Consider the following 18290-nt stretch of genomic DNA (forward strand, 5'->3'; position numbering starts at 1 on the left):
CAGTTTAAGGGTTTTAGAATCTAGCATCCTTGATTCAAATATTGGATCTAACATTTGCCAGTTCTGCAGTCTTTGGCAAATTCATTAGCCTTTCTGCACATTGGCTTCCCTTTTATAAAATGAGGATGGTTTTTTGTGCTTAACTCCAGAAGCTCTTCTAAGAATTAAAACAAACAAAGGTCTTAACTTTAGAATCTCTCTCATTTAATTCTCATAACATCCCTATGAGACCATATGTTTGTCCCAATTTTACAGACAAGACAACTGAGTATTGATCAGAGTCATAGAGCTAGTCTTCCTTTCCTTCCTCCCTCCCTCTCTCCCTCCCTCCCTTCTTTTCTTCCTTCCTTCCTGCCTTCCTTCAATGAATATGTATAGCAGGCCAGCTAGGTACCTTCATGAAGCCTTCCATTCTAGTGGAGACAGCAATTAGTTGGCTGCTGGGGCACCACACAGTGCAATTTGCTCAGGTCTTTTGAGCTCGGACTGACTGGCTCACAACAGAACAGGAACGAAAATACACACAATGTGAATCTTTTAGGCCAGATGAACCTTGAGCTGTGCTACTTTCTGCTGTCACATTTCACGCCCTCTTGTGGTTCTGATTACATCAATCCAAGATATCACATATTTTGAAAATAATTAGAATTTGAGAGGAGATTTTGATTATATTTGTGGCTGAGGCCCAAACCAACCCATTAGTAATACTCTCCAAATCAATCTGTCTGTCATTGGCACGTGTGGTGAGACTCATGGGGTATGTCCCCAGATGGGAGAGGAATTCACATTTTAGTATAGAAATAGGGGCAAGCCAGAACCCCAGTGAGACCACAAGCAAGGTAATAATATAAAATCACAGTGATTCAACATGGCTGCAGGGCTTACCACATGGCATAGACCTTCACAGCATCCAAAGAGGTTCCCAAGTGAAAAGATGGATGCAAGATATATGCACAGCATGTTCAAGGAGCACCTCAGAGTTGCCAGCCTCTGTGAATATGAAAATAAGGCATGTACATTGTATGCCACCTTACGTGGGGCCTATTAGTTTCCTAGGGCTCCTGTAATAAAGAACCCCCCAAACACGGGTGGCTTAAAACAAAAGAAATTTATTATCTCACAATTCTGGAGAGGCCAGACATCTGAAATCAAGGTGCTGGCAAGACTATGCTTCCCCTAAAGTCTCCAGGGGAGAATCCTTCCTTGCCTCAGGAAGCTTCTGGTATTTGCTGATAGTTCTGGTGTCTCTTGGTGTGTATCTGTGTCACTCCGGTCACGTGGCTGTCTTCTCCCCACGTGTCTCCACACTGTCTTTCCTCTGTGTACATCTGTCTTTATGTCCATACTGGATTAGGTCATCCCGGATCATACTGGATCAGGGCCCACCTTAATGTCCTCCTCTTAACCTGATTACCTTTGTAATGACTATTTCTCCAACAAGGTCACATTCTGAGGTAATGGGGAGTTAGGACTTCAATATGTCCTCTTCAGGGGACATAATTCAAACCATAACACTAGGTTATAGTGAAAGTTGTTAGCACTACCTGCTTTCTAACCTGAGTTATGCAAACAGAAGGGGCAACAGGAGAAGGGTGCCAGATTTAGGTGGAAAAAAAAATATATATATATATATATTTTATATATACATATGATTCCCATTTAAATTTGGATTGCAGATCAACAATGTGTAATTTTTTAGCTGAAGTATGTTTCATATATTTTATAGGACATACTTATGTTTAAAATATGTATTGGTTATTTATACGGAACTCACATTTCACTGAGTATCCTGTATTTTATTTGGCAACCCTAAAACAGGCCCTGTGAGCCTTCTTCCTTCTGGTAGCTTCTAGGTTCCAGTCCACTCCAAGAAGACACCAGTAGCAATGTGTTTGCCACAGAGAACCCTTCCCTGAGAGTTCAAAGCCTTGGATTCCAGCCCCCCATGAGCTGCAGGTGTTTGATTTGACCAAAGCAATCCACATCTCTCTGACTTGGTTTCTTTATCAGCTAAAAATGAAATACGAGGGCATATGATGTGATGAGCACTGGGTGTGATACACAACTGATGAATTATTGAACACTACATCTGAAACTAATGATGTAGTAGTATATGTTGGCTAATTGAATTTAAATTAAAAAAAAAAAGAAACACTTTTTAAAAATGAAATAAGAACATCTTTCTTACCTGCCTTAAATTATTGTTGCGATGCTCAAACAAGATAAACAAAATGAAGATGCTTCCCAAATATTCAAGTGCTGTCATAGTAGTAAGTTGTTATTTTTCTAGCTTTGAATTTAGAAGCCTGGCAACTTTGCCTTATTCTGTGCTCTGAAAGCCAATTCTGTAGACCAGCAGACAGCGTGGGTGCATCCACCCCTCACCTCTACTAAAACAATGGTCTCCTTGGAGAACCCCTGCCGTGGTTTCAGTGCTCCACGATAACAGACTAAAGAATTGGAAAGAGAAATGTTGGCCAGAAAAGTGACCCCCCGAGGTGATGACCAGGACATTTTGCTTTCAGACCTCTGTCCTGAAATATAAAAGTTTTTCCATCAACACTTTCATACATCTCTTTCTCTGCAGATGGAATTAGTGTTTTTGTACCAGTGGGTGAGAAATCACTTTTTACATTTGGAGAATAGTCTCATCTAAAAAATAATAAAATAAAATAGGGAGGAAAAAAAGAGACCCTGAAATGCTGAGTACTGAGATCACAGCTTTTCCTGAATAATACGCATCCAATTCTGAGGAAAATTTTCAAGTAAGATATGGAATAATTAGCCACACTTGCTAAATAAACACTCGATGTGGTTGCTATCAAAATGAAAATCCATCATTTCTATTTTGACTCTAAGGGTCCATAATTAAGTAGGCTTGTCAGCTGTTTTAAATCCACGCACCTCAGGAAGAAAATTATATGCTTTATCCAGTAAGGAGATTGTGGTTTGTATTTTCATTTTGTCTCTAAAGGATGATGTTTGGTGGGTTTGTTTTTTTTTTTTTTTTTTTACCAAAAGGTAAGATTTTCCTTCACTTGTTTGAAGCAAAGTGCCCTCGTCAGAGTTTATAGACAGTATCATAAAGTGAGAGTAAATTTTAGTTGATTGTTATAACTTATGTATTTCATATTATGTATTTCAATATATTTACCATCTTAATTATTTTTCTTAAATGTGCTATATTTGGTATCTAAGTCTACTATATAAGTGCAGCAATACAGCATCATTGCTTCAATTGGACATTTAGGTGGGTTACTGTCCAGTGTTAAATCAAATCAATTAACTTTCTTGTTTTTATGAAATGCTTATTTTATTTGACAACTATCTTCTGTTTCATGTGACGCCACGGTGTACTATTTATTAACAGTGTGCATCCTCTACAGCTCTACTTGTAGACTGTGCAAAAAACAAACTCTATGAAATTAATTGTCAAGCTGAACAGTGTTGAAATATTTATGTTGTCTGAGGAGCTAATGCTTCTTGTTTTAACTGGAACTTTTATTTCTGATTAAGATTTTCTTTTTTAATCTTATATTTAATTTAGAACATGGCCTTAAGATGTTAGTATTTTAGAAGAGTCAGCGACTTTATAATAATCGGTGACTTTTTTTCCCAAGATACACATCACTGGAGAGGAGTGCAGCTAAGGAGATGGATTCAGTCCCATTGCTGATGGGAATCGGAAATGGGAAAAAATGGACCTATATAGTTCTGGCTATCCTGCTATGAACATGGAGCTTCCCAGGAGAGAGAATGGTTAGAAGGATGACATGATATCTGCTGGGTGAACCCACCACCATGTGACTAGAGGCCTGACAAGCATCCATCATGTACGAAGTTTAAGTAGTTTGTTCACAGGCCATGAGTTCTTGGACATTGATTAGTGGATGTTGTAGATATATTCTGTTGTTTTTCAGACTAAGCTGAATCTGGATATCCCCTAATTAGGGAGATTTTAAGGCTTGGAAAGAGATTTTCTTGAGGTTTCCAAGTCTTTGGACAGTAATATATTGGGCCATACGTATTGGCAATGTATTGGGCCATAACAGTACTAAGCTTGAGGACTGAGCAGAGATTGGTTACTACTAGATATAACCTCTTTTGAAGTAAATCATTAGTATTTTCACTTTGGCATACTTCCCTTATTAACCATCCCCTACCTTTGTAAAAACAAAACCAAAAACAAACAAAACATAGACTTCACAAAGCACTTTTATGCTAATGATCCCAAATCTCTTATCCCCATTTGCAACAGAGGGACATGTGTCTGAGAGAGACCGGGTGACTTTCCCAGAGTCCCTACAATATGTTAAGTTTTCTTCCCTAAATTACCATGAGTCAATTATTCATGTATTAAATATTATTTATTAGAACCTACCACATGCCAGAGGAGGTGCTGGGATCAATTGGTGATCAATCAAGAAATACAAAATAACTGTCCTTACCCTCATAGAGCCTACAGACCGTTAAGGGAAACAGGTAAGCAATCACAACACTGCATAATGAGAACTTTCATAAATGAGGCATAAGGAACTACTACTGACAGGTGGTTGAAGGCCCCACATCACCACTATCTCAAGTGACATTTATGGGGCACTTACTCCATGCTAGGCACTGTGTCATTGCTTTGCAAATATCATCTTTCTTATTATTCACTCACGCAGTCAACAGAGAAGAGAGAGACACATGGAGAGGTTAACCAATCTGTGTCACAAAGAAAAGTGAAGCCCAAATTTAACTAAGCAGTCTGTCTTGAGCCCTCAGACATGGAATTTCATCTAGATAATTATAATCTTCCTGAAGAAAAGATTTTGGTTAGCAAACTGACACCGAGTTCTGTTCAGTGAGGCAGAAAAGATTTGACTAATGATCGGTTTGAGTAAAAATCTATCATAATTTCTAAACATAGTTCTTTCAAAACTGAAATTGAAATTAAATTTTATGAAGTTTCTGTGGCCAGGGTGTAGAAATTATTTAAATATTCTAACAAGCCCACAGTCAAATCAAAGGAGTTAGCTGCTATGCCCATCTCTGTTATATTGCAAACAGGATTTTTCACCTTCTATAAATTAATCAGGAGGGTAGAAATCACCGAATGGTATCATTATGACTACAGAGTACTCAGTAGATGTAGCCTTGGAGTTTTGTTGCAGGAAAGCACGTAGGCGTCGATTGCGTTTCCCCTCTGGAAGACTGGTCCAAAGCCAAGCTTGTAATGGCACATGGAGTGACATGTTTTCACCTTTCCAGCCTCTTGAGTTTTATTTTTCACAATTTTTTTTTTTAACTTCTATCCAAGCACATTTAACAAACTTCCCAGTCCCGTTGGTTATAATGCTTTTATATCCAGTAAAATCATTTATTCTTTGATTTGGTGGTCTATTTTTTTTCTGGACATTAATTAAGAACCTAAAATATTGCTAGCAATCAAGAGTTAAAGGCAGGCGGCAAAAGTGTTTCAGCAAGAGTAACACCATTTTGTTTTATTTTGCTTCGCAGTTTGGAAAAGGAAATTGCATTGCTTTTGAAAATAAATGTTGTGAAATTGTAACCCATGCCATATCTATTCTGGTCTTCAATTGAAACTGTCTTTGTGGCAGATTGCACAGAAAGTCCTATCTTTAATCGGCCTCAAGCAATCTATGTAGAACACTTACCCCATTTCCAATAACACATAGGTTGGCAAACCAGGACTCGTGAAAATAAAATTACTATAAACTGTAATAAATATTCAACTAAATATAATCAGCATGTGCTTTAGCTCATTGTAATCTGTTTTTCCTACGTATACCCTGAATCACAAATTTCTTTTCATGCCAATCTTATTTGTTTACCAAAGACACACTTAATTTTCACAAGGATTTATTTATTTATTTATTTATTTATTTATTTATTTATTTATTTATTCATTTAGTCATCACTACACCCAATGCAGGGCTCAAACTCATGACCCCAAGATCAAGTGCAGGGCTCAAAGTCATGACCCCGAGATCAAGAATCACATGTTCTTCTAACTGAGCCAGCCCCCAGCGAGAACTTCTCTTAACGTTTGTTACTTCATCAGTTGTTAGGATAAGTGACAATCAGCCCATCTTCCCATTATGATAAATATCTGAAGTGATCGTCTATAGTTACTTTATATATGCATTTTTAAGCTAAAAAAGTCATTCATTTTGATATTCCCTTTTTATCCAACTTTACTCTGAATGTCTTTTGTCTTTTCCCAAAGATTTACACTGTTTGGTTTGTCTCTCCTCCTTGGAGAAGTGGCAGGTGACAGGTCGCCCACAGCCAGTGCTGCCAGGGGTTAGGAGGCCACCCATGTCCTCTCATAGGAAAGGTTCATCCCCACCTACTCACCTGAAGCCTTTCTGACATCCTATCCTAAAAGAGGTGGAGTTAATTGTAGATTTAATGCAATTTATAGCATGCAAAGAGGGCAAAAGGGGGACACAAGCAGAAGACTCAAAATTAGCCCCTGCTCCGTTCTAAAATCGAGTGACTTTGGGCAAGTCATTCCTCCTCTCTGCTCCTTCATTCGTTCCTACCAAACTGTGAGTTGGTACAAACATTCTCTGGGCTTCACTCCAGCTCTACTGTGGTATGTTTTCTAAGGCCTTCTGATATCATGGAGGTAAGTCTGCTTTGGACAAATGAAAGTTGTTATCACTGAATCATTTGATAATAAGATCCTAGGCCTTCACTCCATACCAGTTTAGCTCGAACTCAGAAGGGGTAAGCTCGGGCAATGTGATGAGGGGATTACTCAACCCAGACAGGTAGTTTGGGTGCTTGCAAGCAGGGACAGACGGGCCGTCTGGGTCATTCTAGCCACCCACAGCATAATTCACGAGGACAGACTCCCGCTGTAGTCAGATGCTCCCACATCAGCATATGCTAACGATTAGCCACGGCAGAGCCATTTGTCTTAACTTAAAGTCTGTTAGCTGAAGCCTAGTTAAACGTTGGCAGTTCCTTGAAAAAACAATTTAAAAAGTCATTCCACAGTATCATCTTGTCATTGCAGAAAGCTTTAATTAGCAGGATACACAGAGAATGGGAGATCTTTTCCTCAAGTGTGTGTTACTTTCAGAAATAGTCAGGTGCTCATCTAGAATAACACTTTGCTGAGACAGATGTTCTCTCAATGCAACTTTGAGGAATATCAGCTGGTAGGTTTTTCCCTATGGTTGGGAATAAGGAAAAAAAAAGTAAATTTTGTTTTGTTCATCTGGAGGACATATAGAAAATATCCAAACCGTGTAGTAACAAATATAACCGGAATGTCCCTAATTACCTCTATGTCTTCTCTTCAATTCTACAAGCTTTCCTCTTATTTTTAAGTATTTGGTGGGTTTTTCTGGTCTACTAGTTTCCTGACTCCTATTATCTCTGGCACATTAATGCTCCCAGAATAAAAATTTGCCCCCTAATGGTTTGGAGCTTAAGATCCTGAATATAGGGGCACTGGGTGGCTCAGTCAGTGAAGCATCTGACTCTTGATTTTGGCTCAGGTCATGATCTCAGGGGAGTGAGATCGAGCCCTATGTCAGGGTCTGCACTGGGTGTGGAGCCTGTTTGAGATTCTTTCTCTCTCTCTCCTCCTATTCCTTCCCCACCTGTCTCTCTCTCCCCCACCCCACCCCCCAAAAGAGAGAGAGAGAGAGATTCTGAATATAAGATGATATGAGCAGCACCAGCCTGGGGTTTTCCAAGAATGGCCTAGAGAGACTTGTCAGATCAATTCTCAGTTCCTTCTGTGAGGCTGTGCTACTGCTTGTCTTGTTCTTGGTAAGTTTCCTAAAGTAGTCATTGTTTTGAGCTGTGGTTTAAAAGTTTCGACTTGAAGCAGATTCTGTAGTAAATAAGAAAGTAAAAATCACTCTTCTTGGGACAAGGTGGTGACTGATGGCTGACCTGTCCTCCTCTAAAAAGCAGTTCAGTGATTTGGCTCACTGTCCTCCTGGAGGTACCATGCTAGTGAGGTAGACCGTCTCTTCTAACCTTTTGCCTCAGTTTGTCACTTACTCAACTGAAGATAAGACATCTTTCCTCACCCCCCTGCTCCAAATTGACAGAGGCATTACATTTGGGATATTGAATATGCTCCCAATGAAAGCCTTCCATTGAGCAGCTGCCACGTATAGAGTGGTTTCCTCAGAAAGAACATGAAAGCTAAAGAGAGTAGAAGGTCCCATGCAAATTCCCAGGAAGGCTGATGTGAGCTTAAGAAAAAGGAGGGTGCCCTGAGGACGAGATTCCAACTCAGATCTGGTTTGATAGCCTATAATCACTGGTGGATTGCATCCAGCCTCTGCCTGAAAAATTAGCCATGTTGAGATGGAAAGAGTCCCTGATGATGAGTACATGTGGATCTCGGGGCCTCTTGCTAAACGCATCCCAAACTATGTGCAATAATGTAGAAGATCAGGAAGTGTGTTCTTATGAATGAGTGAGAAATAAAAATACAAGGTAAACTACCTCAAGTTCATCTTTGAGGCCTACCTGTACCTTTGTTTATTCTTGTTTGGTTTCTTATATACAACTGATTGTTTGGAAGTTACATCCATCTAATTTTCCAGCCTTGGAAATTATGAGAATAATTCCAGACACATAAATCAATTGACGTAAACCTCTTCACTTGGACAAGGCCATAGCTTCTGGTTTTGTGTAGTTCACTGCCCTTTCCATATTTTGTGAATTTTCAGAAAGAAATCTAAGGGCTAGACAATAAGTCAATCCTCTCAACCTCTGAGGCTACTCTACCGTCACCAAGCCTCAAGGAACCTGTAGTCATTCAAAAAGAGGCAAAACCCCAAGCTTCTAGATAGGATATTGTGGATAGCCAGTACATGCCACCTCAGCAGGGGTACTTGAACTTTCTTTACATGTAGATTTTAAAAGGAAAATTATAAAATACCTCCTTTCTGTATAAGACCAACACACACTGGTATGACCCTTTCTTACAACATCATTCCTATGAGGTTGGAGAGCAGAATGATAATATTTGCAAATCCACTGGTTTAGGCACAGGCAAATTTTCAAAGTATGAATATGTTCACTGGGAATATGGAAACAAAATGAAACATTGACTCTTAAATCAAAGTCCTATAGCCAAATATTTTGGACCACCCACATCTACTAAAATCAAGTTTGCTGATCTAGATCGCTAGATCACTAGATCATTGCTCTAGATCACTCCGTCTATGGTAGCCAGCCTTCAGCATAGCCCCAGTGATCCTCATGTACTGGTAGTCACACCCTTGCATATGTCTCTTCCATGTCTTATCAGGGTTCGTCTATGTGACCAAGAGGACACAGCAGCAGCGATGATGTTACTTCTCAAAATGGGTCATAAAAGACTTCTGCCTCACACTCCTTCTCTTGGATTGCTTGCTCTGGGAGATGCTAGCTACCATTTTGTGAGAACATTCAAACTTCCTTACAAAGAGGCCCCTGTGTGAAGAGCAATTGAGGCCAATAGCCAGTGAGGAACTGAGTCCTGTCAACAACCTCAGTAATGAACTTGGAAGCAGATCCTCTTACCCAGTCAAGCCTTGTATGACTGCAATCTTGGCCAACATCTCCATCACAATTGCATGACTGGCCCTGAACTAGAACCAACCTGCTGAGCTTCTCCCTAATGCCTGACTCATAGTAATAGATACGAAGTAATAGATAAACTAATGTACTCTCTTTCCTCATCTTACTGATTTAAGGTTGATGGTTTATCATTTATTTCTCTAAACCTATATAGTCTAAAGTAACTTCTTATGTCTTCTAAAAGTACAAGTTCAGGAATTTCTTTAACCAATTCAAGTAAAAGATCTTATTCCAAGGCTTTACACTGAAAAAGACTTCAGTCTCCTTTGCTATAGAGATTGTCCAATAAGGCTTTTCTTTGAGGCTTGAGTCTCACACAGACATACAAATATATGACTGAAATGCACTGATTTTGTTGAAACAAATCTAATCAAGATGCTAAATTGGGATTGAGGTAAAAATAAGACAATGGAAGTCACTTTAAATGTATCATTCACTAAAAATCATCTCAAGAAATTCCTCTTAACGTTTTACTTATTTAAAAGAGAAAAACCTCTACCTCCTTCTCCTCCACAGATTGTTAGCACTTTAAAAAACAACAACAACAACAAAAACAGTTTCTGAAGCATTTTTCAGTGTCAGTTTTCTTCTTATCTAAAAGACAAATAGTTTGAGTACAACTAATTGACCACCATGTCTTCCTAGCAAATTATCATTGCAGTTAAAAAAAACTGACTTTCAGGAAAGATTTTGTGGTTGAAAATCCATTCCTGAATCTTATGATACTTTCCCAACATGCTGGCAATGCCTGATTCCTATTGACTTAAGACTTCAGATATCCTCGGTTGAGAAGCATGGCCCTGGGCCTCTAGTTTTTAATTCTCTGCGCTCTGTTTCAGCTTGAAATCCTCTCCACAACCAAATCAAATTTACCCCATCTCTACAGTCCAAGCAGCTCTTAACCAGAGGTCAATAACTTGAAGAGTCATTCAATGGAATCTTTCTGTGATGCTAGGCCACTTACTAAAAAGAAAATGAGATATACATAAATAACATTGCTAAGCTTCCTTGTGACTTCTAATGAAAATAGATGGTTGTAGCACTAAAAAGAAGATAAGAAAAAATCCAATGTATTCTCATGTTTCTGTTTTTGTTAATTAAAAATGCCAGGAACCAGAATAAGTTATGCAATTCTTTATTCATAATTGTTTTCTTGCCAAATTAAGTAGTCAATGATGGAGAAAGGAAGGCCACAAATCTGAGCTGACCTACCAGCATCTAAGACAAAAAGAGGCATGTCCAATATGGATTAATGGCCTCCATGTGCAGTGCCAGCACCCACCGTGGCCCAAATAAAGAAGGAAGGACTCTGCTTACACCCTTCCACCACCTCTAAGTTCTCAAGTTCAAGACAATGGCCATCATTGGATTTATCCTACAGAGCTTCAAGTATTTAAAATCTGGGTTGTTTTTTGGCCTTAATTCTATGCTCCATACTTTTTGCAAATTTTCACTAGAACTTTTTTTTTTAAGATTTTATTTATTTATTCATGAGAGACAGAGAGAGAGAGAGAGAGAGAGAGAGAGAGAGGCAGATACAGGCAAGGGGAGAAGGGATCCCTTCATGCAGGGATCCTGATGTGGGACTTGATCCCGGGTCTCCAGGATCATGCCCTGGGCCAAAGGTGGTGCTAAACCACTGAGCCACCTGGAACTTCTTTATTCATTTTGCATCTAATTTATAAGCATAGGTCATCTGGTTCAGACTTTTGGTAGATTATTCCTCAGATAGTTAACTGCCTTTACAGTTTCACTAATCCAAGCCTGATGAGCCCCACGGACTCAATCTTCAAAGATGCTATATTAAAGATGAAGATCTCACCCAAGATCCATTTTTAACGATGAGACTTCTGCTCCAAATGTCCTTAGATGTGGCTATACAACTAGAATCATAGCACTATCCAATGGACTCCTCTTCAATGACAGAAATGTTCCACATCTGCACTGTCTGGTATAGTAGCCACTAACCAAAATATAACTTTTGGGTATTTGAAAAGTGGCTAGTGTGATGGAAGAAGAGAATTTCTAATTTTATTTCATTTTAATTAATTTAAATTCGGCTTCCGAATTGGACAGCACCAAGGGAGTCTTATGAATTAGCCCATTTGTTCTTTCCAACTAGAAGCATTTTAAAGCTGAAAAGGTCACAAGAAAGCTAAGTGGAATAAGATGCTATCTAGCAATATCTAATTTTGAATTCATAAGCTGGGGATCCCTGGGTGGCGCAGCGGTTTAGCGCCTGCCTTTGGCCCAGGGCACGATCCTGGAGAACCAGGATCAAATCCCATGTCGGGTTCCCTGCATGGAGCCTGCTTCTCCCTCTGCCTGTGTCTCTGCCTCTCTCTCTCTCTCTCTCTCTCTCTCTCTCTGTGACTATCATAAATAAATAAAATTTAAAAAAATGAATTCATAAGCTGTGGAAAATGTGTCCCAACATCCATATAAACTGGGCAAATCTCAGTTGATTGGTTCTCAGCTCTGTGCCTTTCCCATGCCTTTTGAATGATGTTTTTCTATGTGTGATTTATAACAAGCTCTCATAGGTTCTGCAGAGGGCTTGAGAGATACAGAGATCTGGCTAGTGCTGAATCGTTCAATCTTTGACCTCCCTGAAACTGGCTCTTATCCAAATCACCTCCCCCCTAAAATTATATTCTTGCTTCCCTCATTTTACTAGTTATGAAATAGATGCTGAAAACATTTGTGAGTCCTACATCGTGAAAAAAAACAAAAACAAAAAACAAAAAAAACAAACCTCTGTTTTTTCAGTCCAAATGTTTCTCTTTCTCAAACAATAGAAAATCCTGGGGCACTTTTTTCATCCCTGGGCAACTCCAGAGAGCAACCTTGAAAGCCTTCAGTTCAAAGCAAACTCAATTTTTTTTTATTTACATGCAATTAGCCAACATAACTACATTGTTTGTTTCAGATGTGAAGTTCAGTAAATCATCAGTTGCATATAACACCCAGTGCTCATCAGATCATGTGCCCTCCTTAATGCCCATCACCCAGGTTACTCCACCCCCTGACATCCCTTCCCTCCAGCAACCTTCAATTTGTTTCCTAGAGTTAAGAGTCTCTCGCGGTTTGTCTCCCTCTCTGATTTCCTCCCATTCCATTTCCCCTCCCTTCCCCTATGATCCTCTGTGCTGTTTCTTATATTCCTCATACTGGTGAAAACATATAATAATTGTCTTTCTCTGATTGACTTACTTCACTCATCATAATACTCACTCCAGTTCCATCCATGATGATATAAATGATAAAGAAGATGTGGTATATACACATGCAATGGAATATTACTAAGCCAACAGAAAGGTTGAAATCAAACATTCAATTTTTGAGTGTTCCCAAAGGTAAGACATTTACTGAAAAGATCTGTTATATGTGCCTCCATATATCAATAGTCTTCAATCTTTTGCACAGTTTAATATTTTAAATGGTGCCCATAGGACTAAACGTTCTGAGTGAAAACACTGTTAAGTAATACTTCACCAGATAGATGAGTGTACAAATTTACAAATTAGATCTTAGTGGAGTACCATTCCCCTTACAAAAGGATTTCTTGTTTTCTTTTTGTTGTTGTTGTTGTTGTTGTTTAAAGATTTTATTTATTCATGAGAAACACAGATTGAGAGGCAGAGACATAGGCAGAGAGAGAAGCAGACTCCTCCCAGGGAGCCTGATGTAGGACTCGATCCTGGGAAACCCAGGATCATGACCTGAGTCAAATGGCAGACACTCGAACACTGAGCCACCCAGGCGTCCCGGATTTCTTGTTTTCAAAAAGATCACCTCCTAAATAAATAAAAGTTTAAAAAGAATTTAAAAAAGGGATCCCTGGGTGGCGCAGCAGTTTGGCGCCTGCCTTTGGCCCAGGGCGCGGTCCTGGAGACCCGGGATCGAATCCCACATCGGGCTCCCGGTGCATGGAGCCTGCTTCTCCCTCTGCCTGTGTCTCTGTCTCTGTCTCTCTCTCTCTCACTGTGTGCCTATCATAAATAAATAAAAGTTTAAAAAAATTAAAAAAAAAAAAAAGATCACCTCCACCCCTTTAAACAGTAGTACATATAAATGTTTACCAAACCCAACCTACTTGTTCTGTACTCTATAGTTCTGGGTAACTAAATATTTACATAATTGTCTTATTTGCCTACTAAGAACAATCCAAATGGTAGACAAAGCAAGTCCCCAGATGATAATATGCTGTTTTTTAAAACTCTGAAGTCACAGAAATTCACATCTTTATGGAAATAAAATCTTTTTTAAAAATGACAAATTCTAAACTTTATGAAATCATTACGTGGCGGGATATATTTATTTTCAAACACATTATTTTATTATTGCTTTATTCATGAGGAACACCCTACTTTAGGAGTGACTTTAGTTTCTAAGGAGAGAGCAACATCGGGAAGGGATTTTTTCTTCCATAGTGTCAGGAATTGTCTCCCGTCTCATTATCTCTGATCTTTTCCTATCTTCCCTAGGATCAAGCCTGTAGGCTTGCCAAGATTCCTTCAAGCAAATAAAGGAGCCTGTTTCTTAAAATAGCCTGGTCAGCTTCATTGAGGCTGCTGGTGTCTCCTACCCATGGCCAGACCCTTGCCTACAGCATGCCACTGATTCCCATATTCTTTGGCTTGGTTTCATTTCTAGCTGAGAACCCTAGTCTAGATTCCAACACCTATTTGCTTTCATTTCCCAAATTCTGACACATCATCTTACCAGATGTAATCTTTTTCTGCCTGGATTATTTTTTCTACCTGTTCCTTCCTACCTTAATTGAAGTTCATAAATGTGACTTTTTTGCCACCTTGACTTGTGTTTCTGCCCTTACTCTCCTGCTTTGTTTGTTGTTTCCTGGACTTGTTGTAAACCTTAAATGCAAAAGAAAAGTGAGGCTCAGAGAGATGAAGTGATTTCCTGTAGGTCACACACCAAGTATAAAGGCTGGTCACTGGGTTTTATGGTCCCACTTACATCCCACCATGCTTTCTACCTCTGAGACCAGGGAAGGCCCCATGAGAGGCCACACTGCACTGAGGGTAGAGAGTCCAGTTCTCCTATAGGAAGCCCAAGGCTGCATCTCTCTGTGCTATTCTCATGTGAGTAGAGACACAAATGCGAAAAAGCAGAGAGCTATAAACCCAGGAACTATCTGAAAAAAGCAAAATATAATGAAAAAAAAGTTGGGTTGGATGTACAGCTCCTTGGGTTTAACAAAACCTCTACATTGATTTATGCCTTATTAAGTAATAGTGTCCTTATACAGAGGGACATTTCCTAACATTGCTGGTAACATAAAATACTTCTATAATTGACAAGTAAGCTCCATGTCAACTTTGGATGATCTAGGGATTTAACGGAGAGAAATGTGGTGGTTAAGTAACATCTTTTTTTACCTGACAATAAATAATGTCATCCATCTGAGTCATTGGGATTTATTATTAAGTGATATTTTAGCTCTGACATTCCCAGGGCAACTTGCTCTTTAAGAATGGGCCAAACTTGATGACTTATGTCCCCTGGAAAGATGAGTAGCTCATCTAAACATCCTACCACTCACTCTGTGGATATCTGAATTTGCCAATCTGGAGGATATGCCCCTGACCTCACCTGACAAGCCACGTATGCGAGAGAGCCTGTTCCAGGGGCCATGCCTTGAACATTTCAGTCTCTGTTTGTATAGAATTGTGCTAAACAGAGCCATAATATTCAGATGGGATAATACGCAGCCTAAACCAAAGAATATTCCAAATGAGCTCATGCATTCATTAGAGATATCTAAATGGTATGGAGCCAGGCAGAGAGCTGACTTCATCTCACTAATTGGTGTGTAAATAGCAGGCATGGTGAGGCGGGGGAGGGCGTGGATATTAAAGATGTTTTCCAGAGGTTGATGGATGAAATGAAGAAAGCGTCCAAATATTTGGGGGAGACCCATGTCGGAAACGTACTTCACAGTCAGACAGACATTGAGCCTTTCTGATTTCCACAGTTGGATCACACACCAGGGACAGAGAACGACTGTGCCAAGTAGTTTTTGCTTTCTGAGTGGGTGGTTGAATAATACAAAGAAGACAGTCACTTTATGCTGGGCTCCGTTCAAGCTGCAATCTGCTGCAGTGTACAAGTAATCATCAAAAAGCCCATGCTTCACAACTGCTATTTTTGGCTTCTTTCATTATCAGAAGGCCAAACTGGTGTGAGCCAAGACAATCAGCAGATGGCAGAGCAACATATCAGAGACACCCAAGTCCACTAAATGCCATTTAGAGGGGGGAAAAAAAACCCACCCCGGGAAGAGCCCCGTGGGCATCATTCCAACTCATTACATCTAGAAAAGGAAAAGAGCTGCTCTTAACGGGTCTCAGCCTTGGCAAGGTAGGCTGTTCTCTCTGGCACTGCTGTGGAATCAATCTAACCGGAAGTGGAAAGAGTCCAGCAGTGCTATGGCAACCACAGCTGCTGTAGGAGGGGAGGAGGGACCCACAGGCAGATCTGAGGGCAGAGGGGGACGGTGCACTCTGGTGAGGGGGGCCCTCAGGACCCACTCTGCTCCAAACCCTGAGATGTCACTTTTCCCTGGGGTTAACTCCCATTTGGGAAGACAGGCTTTCCTTCCATTAGGAAAACAAGCTCTACTTACAGCGGTGAGGTACCCAGAACCCAGGGTGAGAGGGCAAGGAGTGCATTCGTGGTTCATTATTCATGTGCCCCTTCGTGTGACAGTTCACCCTGAGATGTTGGAGATGGAGCAACAAGCGATGCTCCTGGGCAACAGACAGTAACACAATATGAGAACTTTATTCCGGAATGTTCTACTGGAGTACTCCCCCCACAAAGTATTAGCCCCAGAGTCTGTTGCAGCTTTTCTTTTTCTTTCTTTTTTTTTTTTTAATTTATATTTATCAGCTTTTTTTTTTTTTTTATGATAGTCACACACAGAGAGAGAGAGAGGCAGAGACATAGGCAGAGGGAGAAGCAGGCTCCATGCACCAGGAGCCCGATGTGGGATTCAATCCTGGGTCTCCAGGATCACGCCCTGGGCCAAAGGCAGGCGCTAAACCGCTGCGCCACCCAGGGATCCCAGCTTTTCTTTTTCTTAAGATGAAAAGTTTTCACATATTTTTTTCTCAACTGTTCACATCCACCAACTTCTTCCCTTCTCTCTTTGCTGTCAGCACTTTGCCACTTCCTTCCCTTCTCCCTAAGTTTACAGTGGTGACAATGATATATAAATTCCACTGACTGGAATAGAATAAATAGCTAGATGATTCCATGAAAGAGGATTTAACTCAGGAAGGCCAAAGGAGCAAGAACAATTGGTTGACTGGACTCTGCTAATCCACTACCGTGTCACTCCCTGGTCAATGAGATTCTTATGTCACATTAGAGTCTATTTGGTCCCCATTTTAATCCTTTTCTATCCCACCCATTCAAATTCCAGGGATCATAAGGAACCACTGCCTTTGTCACATTTGGCATCTCTTCATGAATTTCCTCATCTATTTGAGAAGAGCACTGCTCTATAATTATTGAAAAGTGCTATACATGTCATTACAGGAGCTAACCTATGACAGACTACATCTCCTGTGTGAGACAGAGGCCACTCCTTGATCCTGAACACTCATTCTTCCCTCCTTCCTCAGAGAAACAGAACTTTCCATTTCTAGTTGGATAGGAGACCACCTAGAATAAAGACCACTTATCCCACTTTCCTGAGTAGCTTACATAGGAAACATTACAGCCACATTACTAAAATCTGGCCACAGGAATGTGAGAAGAAATTCTGAAAGCAATTTCCAAGCTATGTCCTTGAAGAATAAGCCAGTTCTGTTTCTTCTCCCTATATCGCACTGCTCTTGAAAATAATCCTGGCAAAAATAATCCCACATTAGACCAGGGGGCAAAGTCAACATCCTAGAGATAACAGAGCAACAGAAGAGTTTCTGGCGCTCCTCATGGAGCACAGCCACTCACTGTACCTGCCCTGAACCACCCGATTCTGGATGTTACAGAGGAAAGAAAGGAACTTCTATCTTGTTGAGCCTGTGCTATACTGGCTGCTATTCAGGCTGCTAAATCTAATAAACAGGATTGTCTATCTACACTTATTTCCTCTGTTCTGCCAAGCTGACTAGAAAACCTGGGTGGTCTGCACCAATGTAGGTACTATGGGGATTTGTCAGAGATTATCTCAGGGTGCCAGGAATCTGACCCGAGAAGTCAAGAAAAAGCAAGAGGTAAATTTGTATTGTAAGACAGTAGGATAAGAGCCTCCCAAACATCGGGAATTAAGTAAGATAAGGGAAGTCAAATCTGATAGAGTCACACAAAGCAGAAAGCCCCAAAGAGAGTATACACATGTGGTCAGACATGTGGGAAACCTAGCACAGTGGCCTGGATGTGTAGTCAGGAGGCTGGGCAGAGGAATTCCAAAAGCTTCAAAGACCAGAGCTGCAAAGTGAAATGTGTGAATGGCTCTGCCCAGTGGCTATGGGCTTCTGTTACCTCTTATACTGAAGTGGTCTGAGCTTACTGGCTTAGTTGCATCTTGTGGTTCTCTAGTCTTTCTTTTTTTTTTTTTTTTTTTTTTAGATTTTATTTATTTATTCATCAGAGATACAGAGAGAGAGGCAGAGACATAGCCAGAGGGAGAAGCAGGCTCCCCTTAGGGAGCC

The 18290-nt window shown here is 40.2% G+C and overlaps 1 protein-coding gene and 1 long non-coding RNA gene across 2 annotated transcripts in view; both read right to left on the reverse strand.

The window, feature by feature from the left end:
• LOC112652754 (uncharacterized) overlaps positions 1-18290 on the reverse strand; it is a 139185-nt gene that overhangs the window by 61756 nt on the left and 59139 nt on the right. The window contains exon 5 of the mRNA XM_035714863.2: positions 886-990. Coding sequence (XP_035570756.1) covers positions 886-990 — 105 coding nt within the window. The remainder of the gene's footprint in view (positions 1-885; positions 991-18290) is intronic.
• LOC112652753 (uncharacterized) lies at positions 5960-16430 on the reverse strand. The gene is made up of 3 exons (XR_003131682.3): positions 16256-16430; positions 14384-14483; positions 5960-7187 (listed from the first exon to the last, which is right to left on the reverse strand). It is a non-coding gene; the product is annotated as an uncharacterized LOC112652753 (long non-coding RNA).

The sequence above is a fragment of the Canis lupus genome, chromosome 4, assembly GCF_003254725.2.
Source record: "Canis lupus dingo isolate Sandy chromosome 4, ASM325472v2, whole genome shotgun sequence".
Classification (NCBI taxonomy): Eukaryota; Metazoa; Chordata; class Mammalia; order Carnivora; family Canidae; genus Canis; species Canis lupus.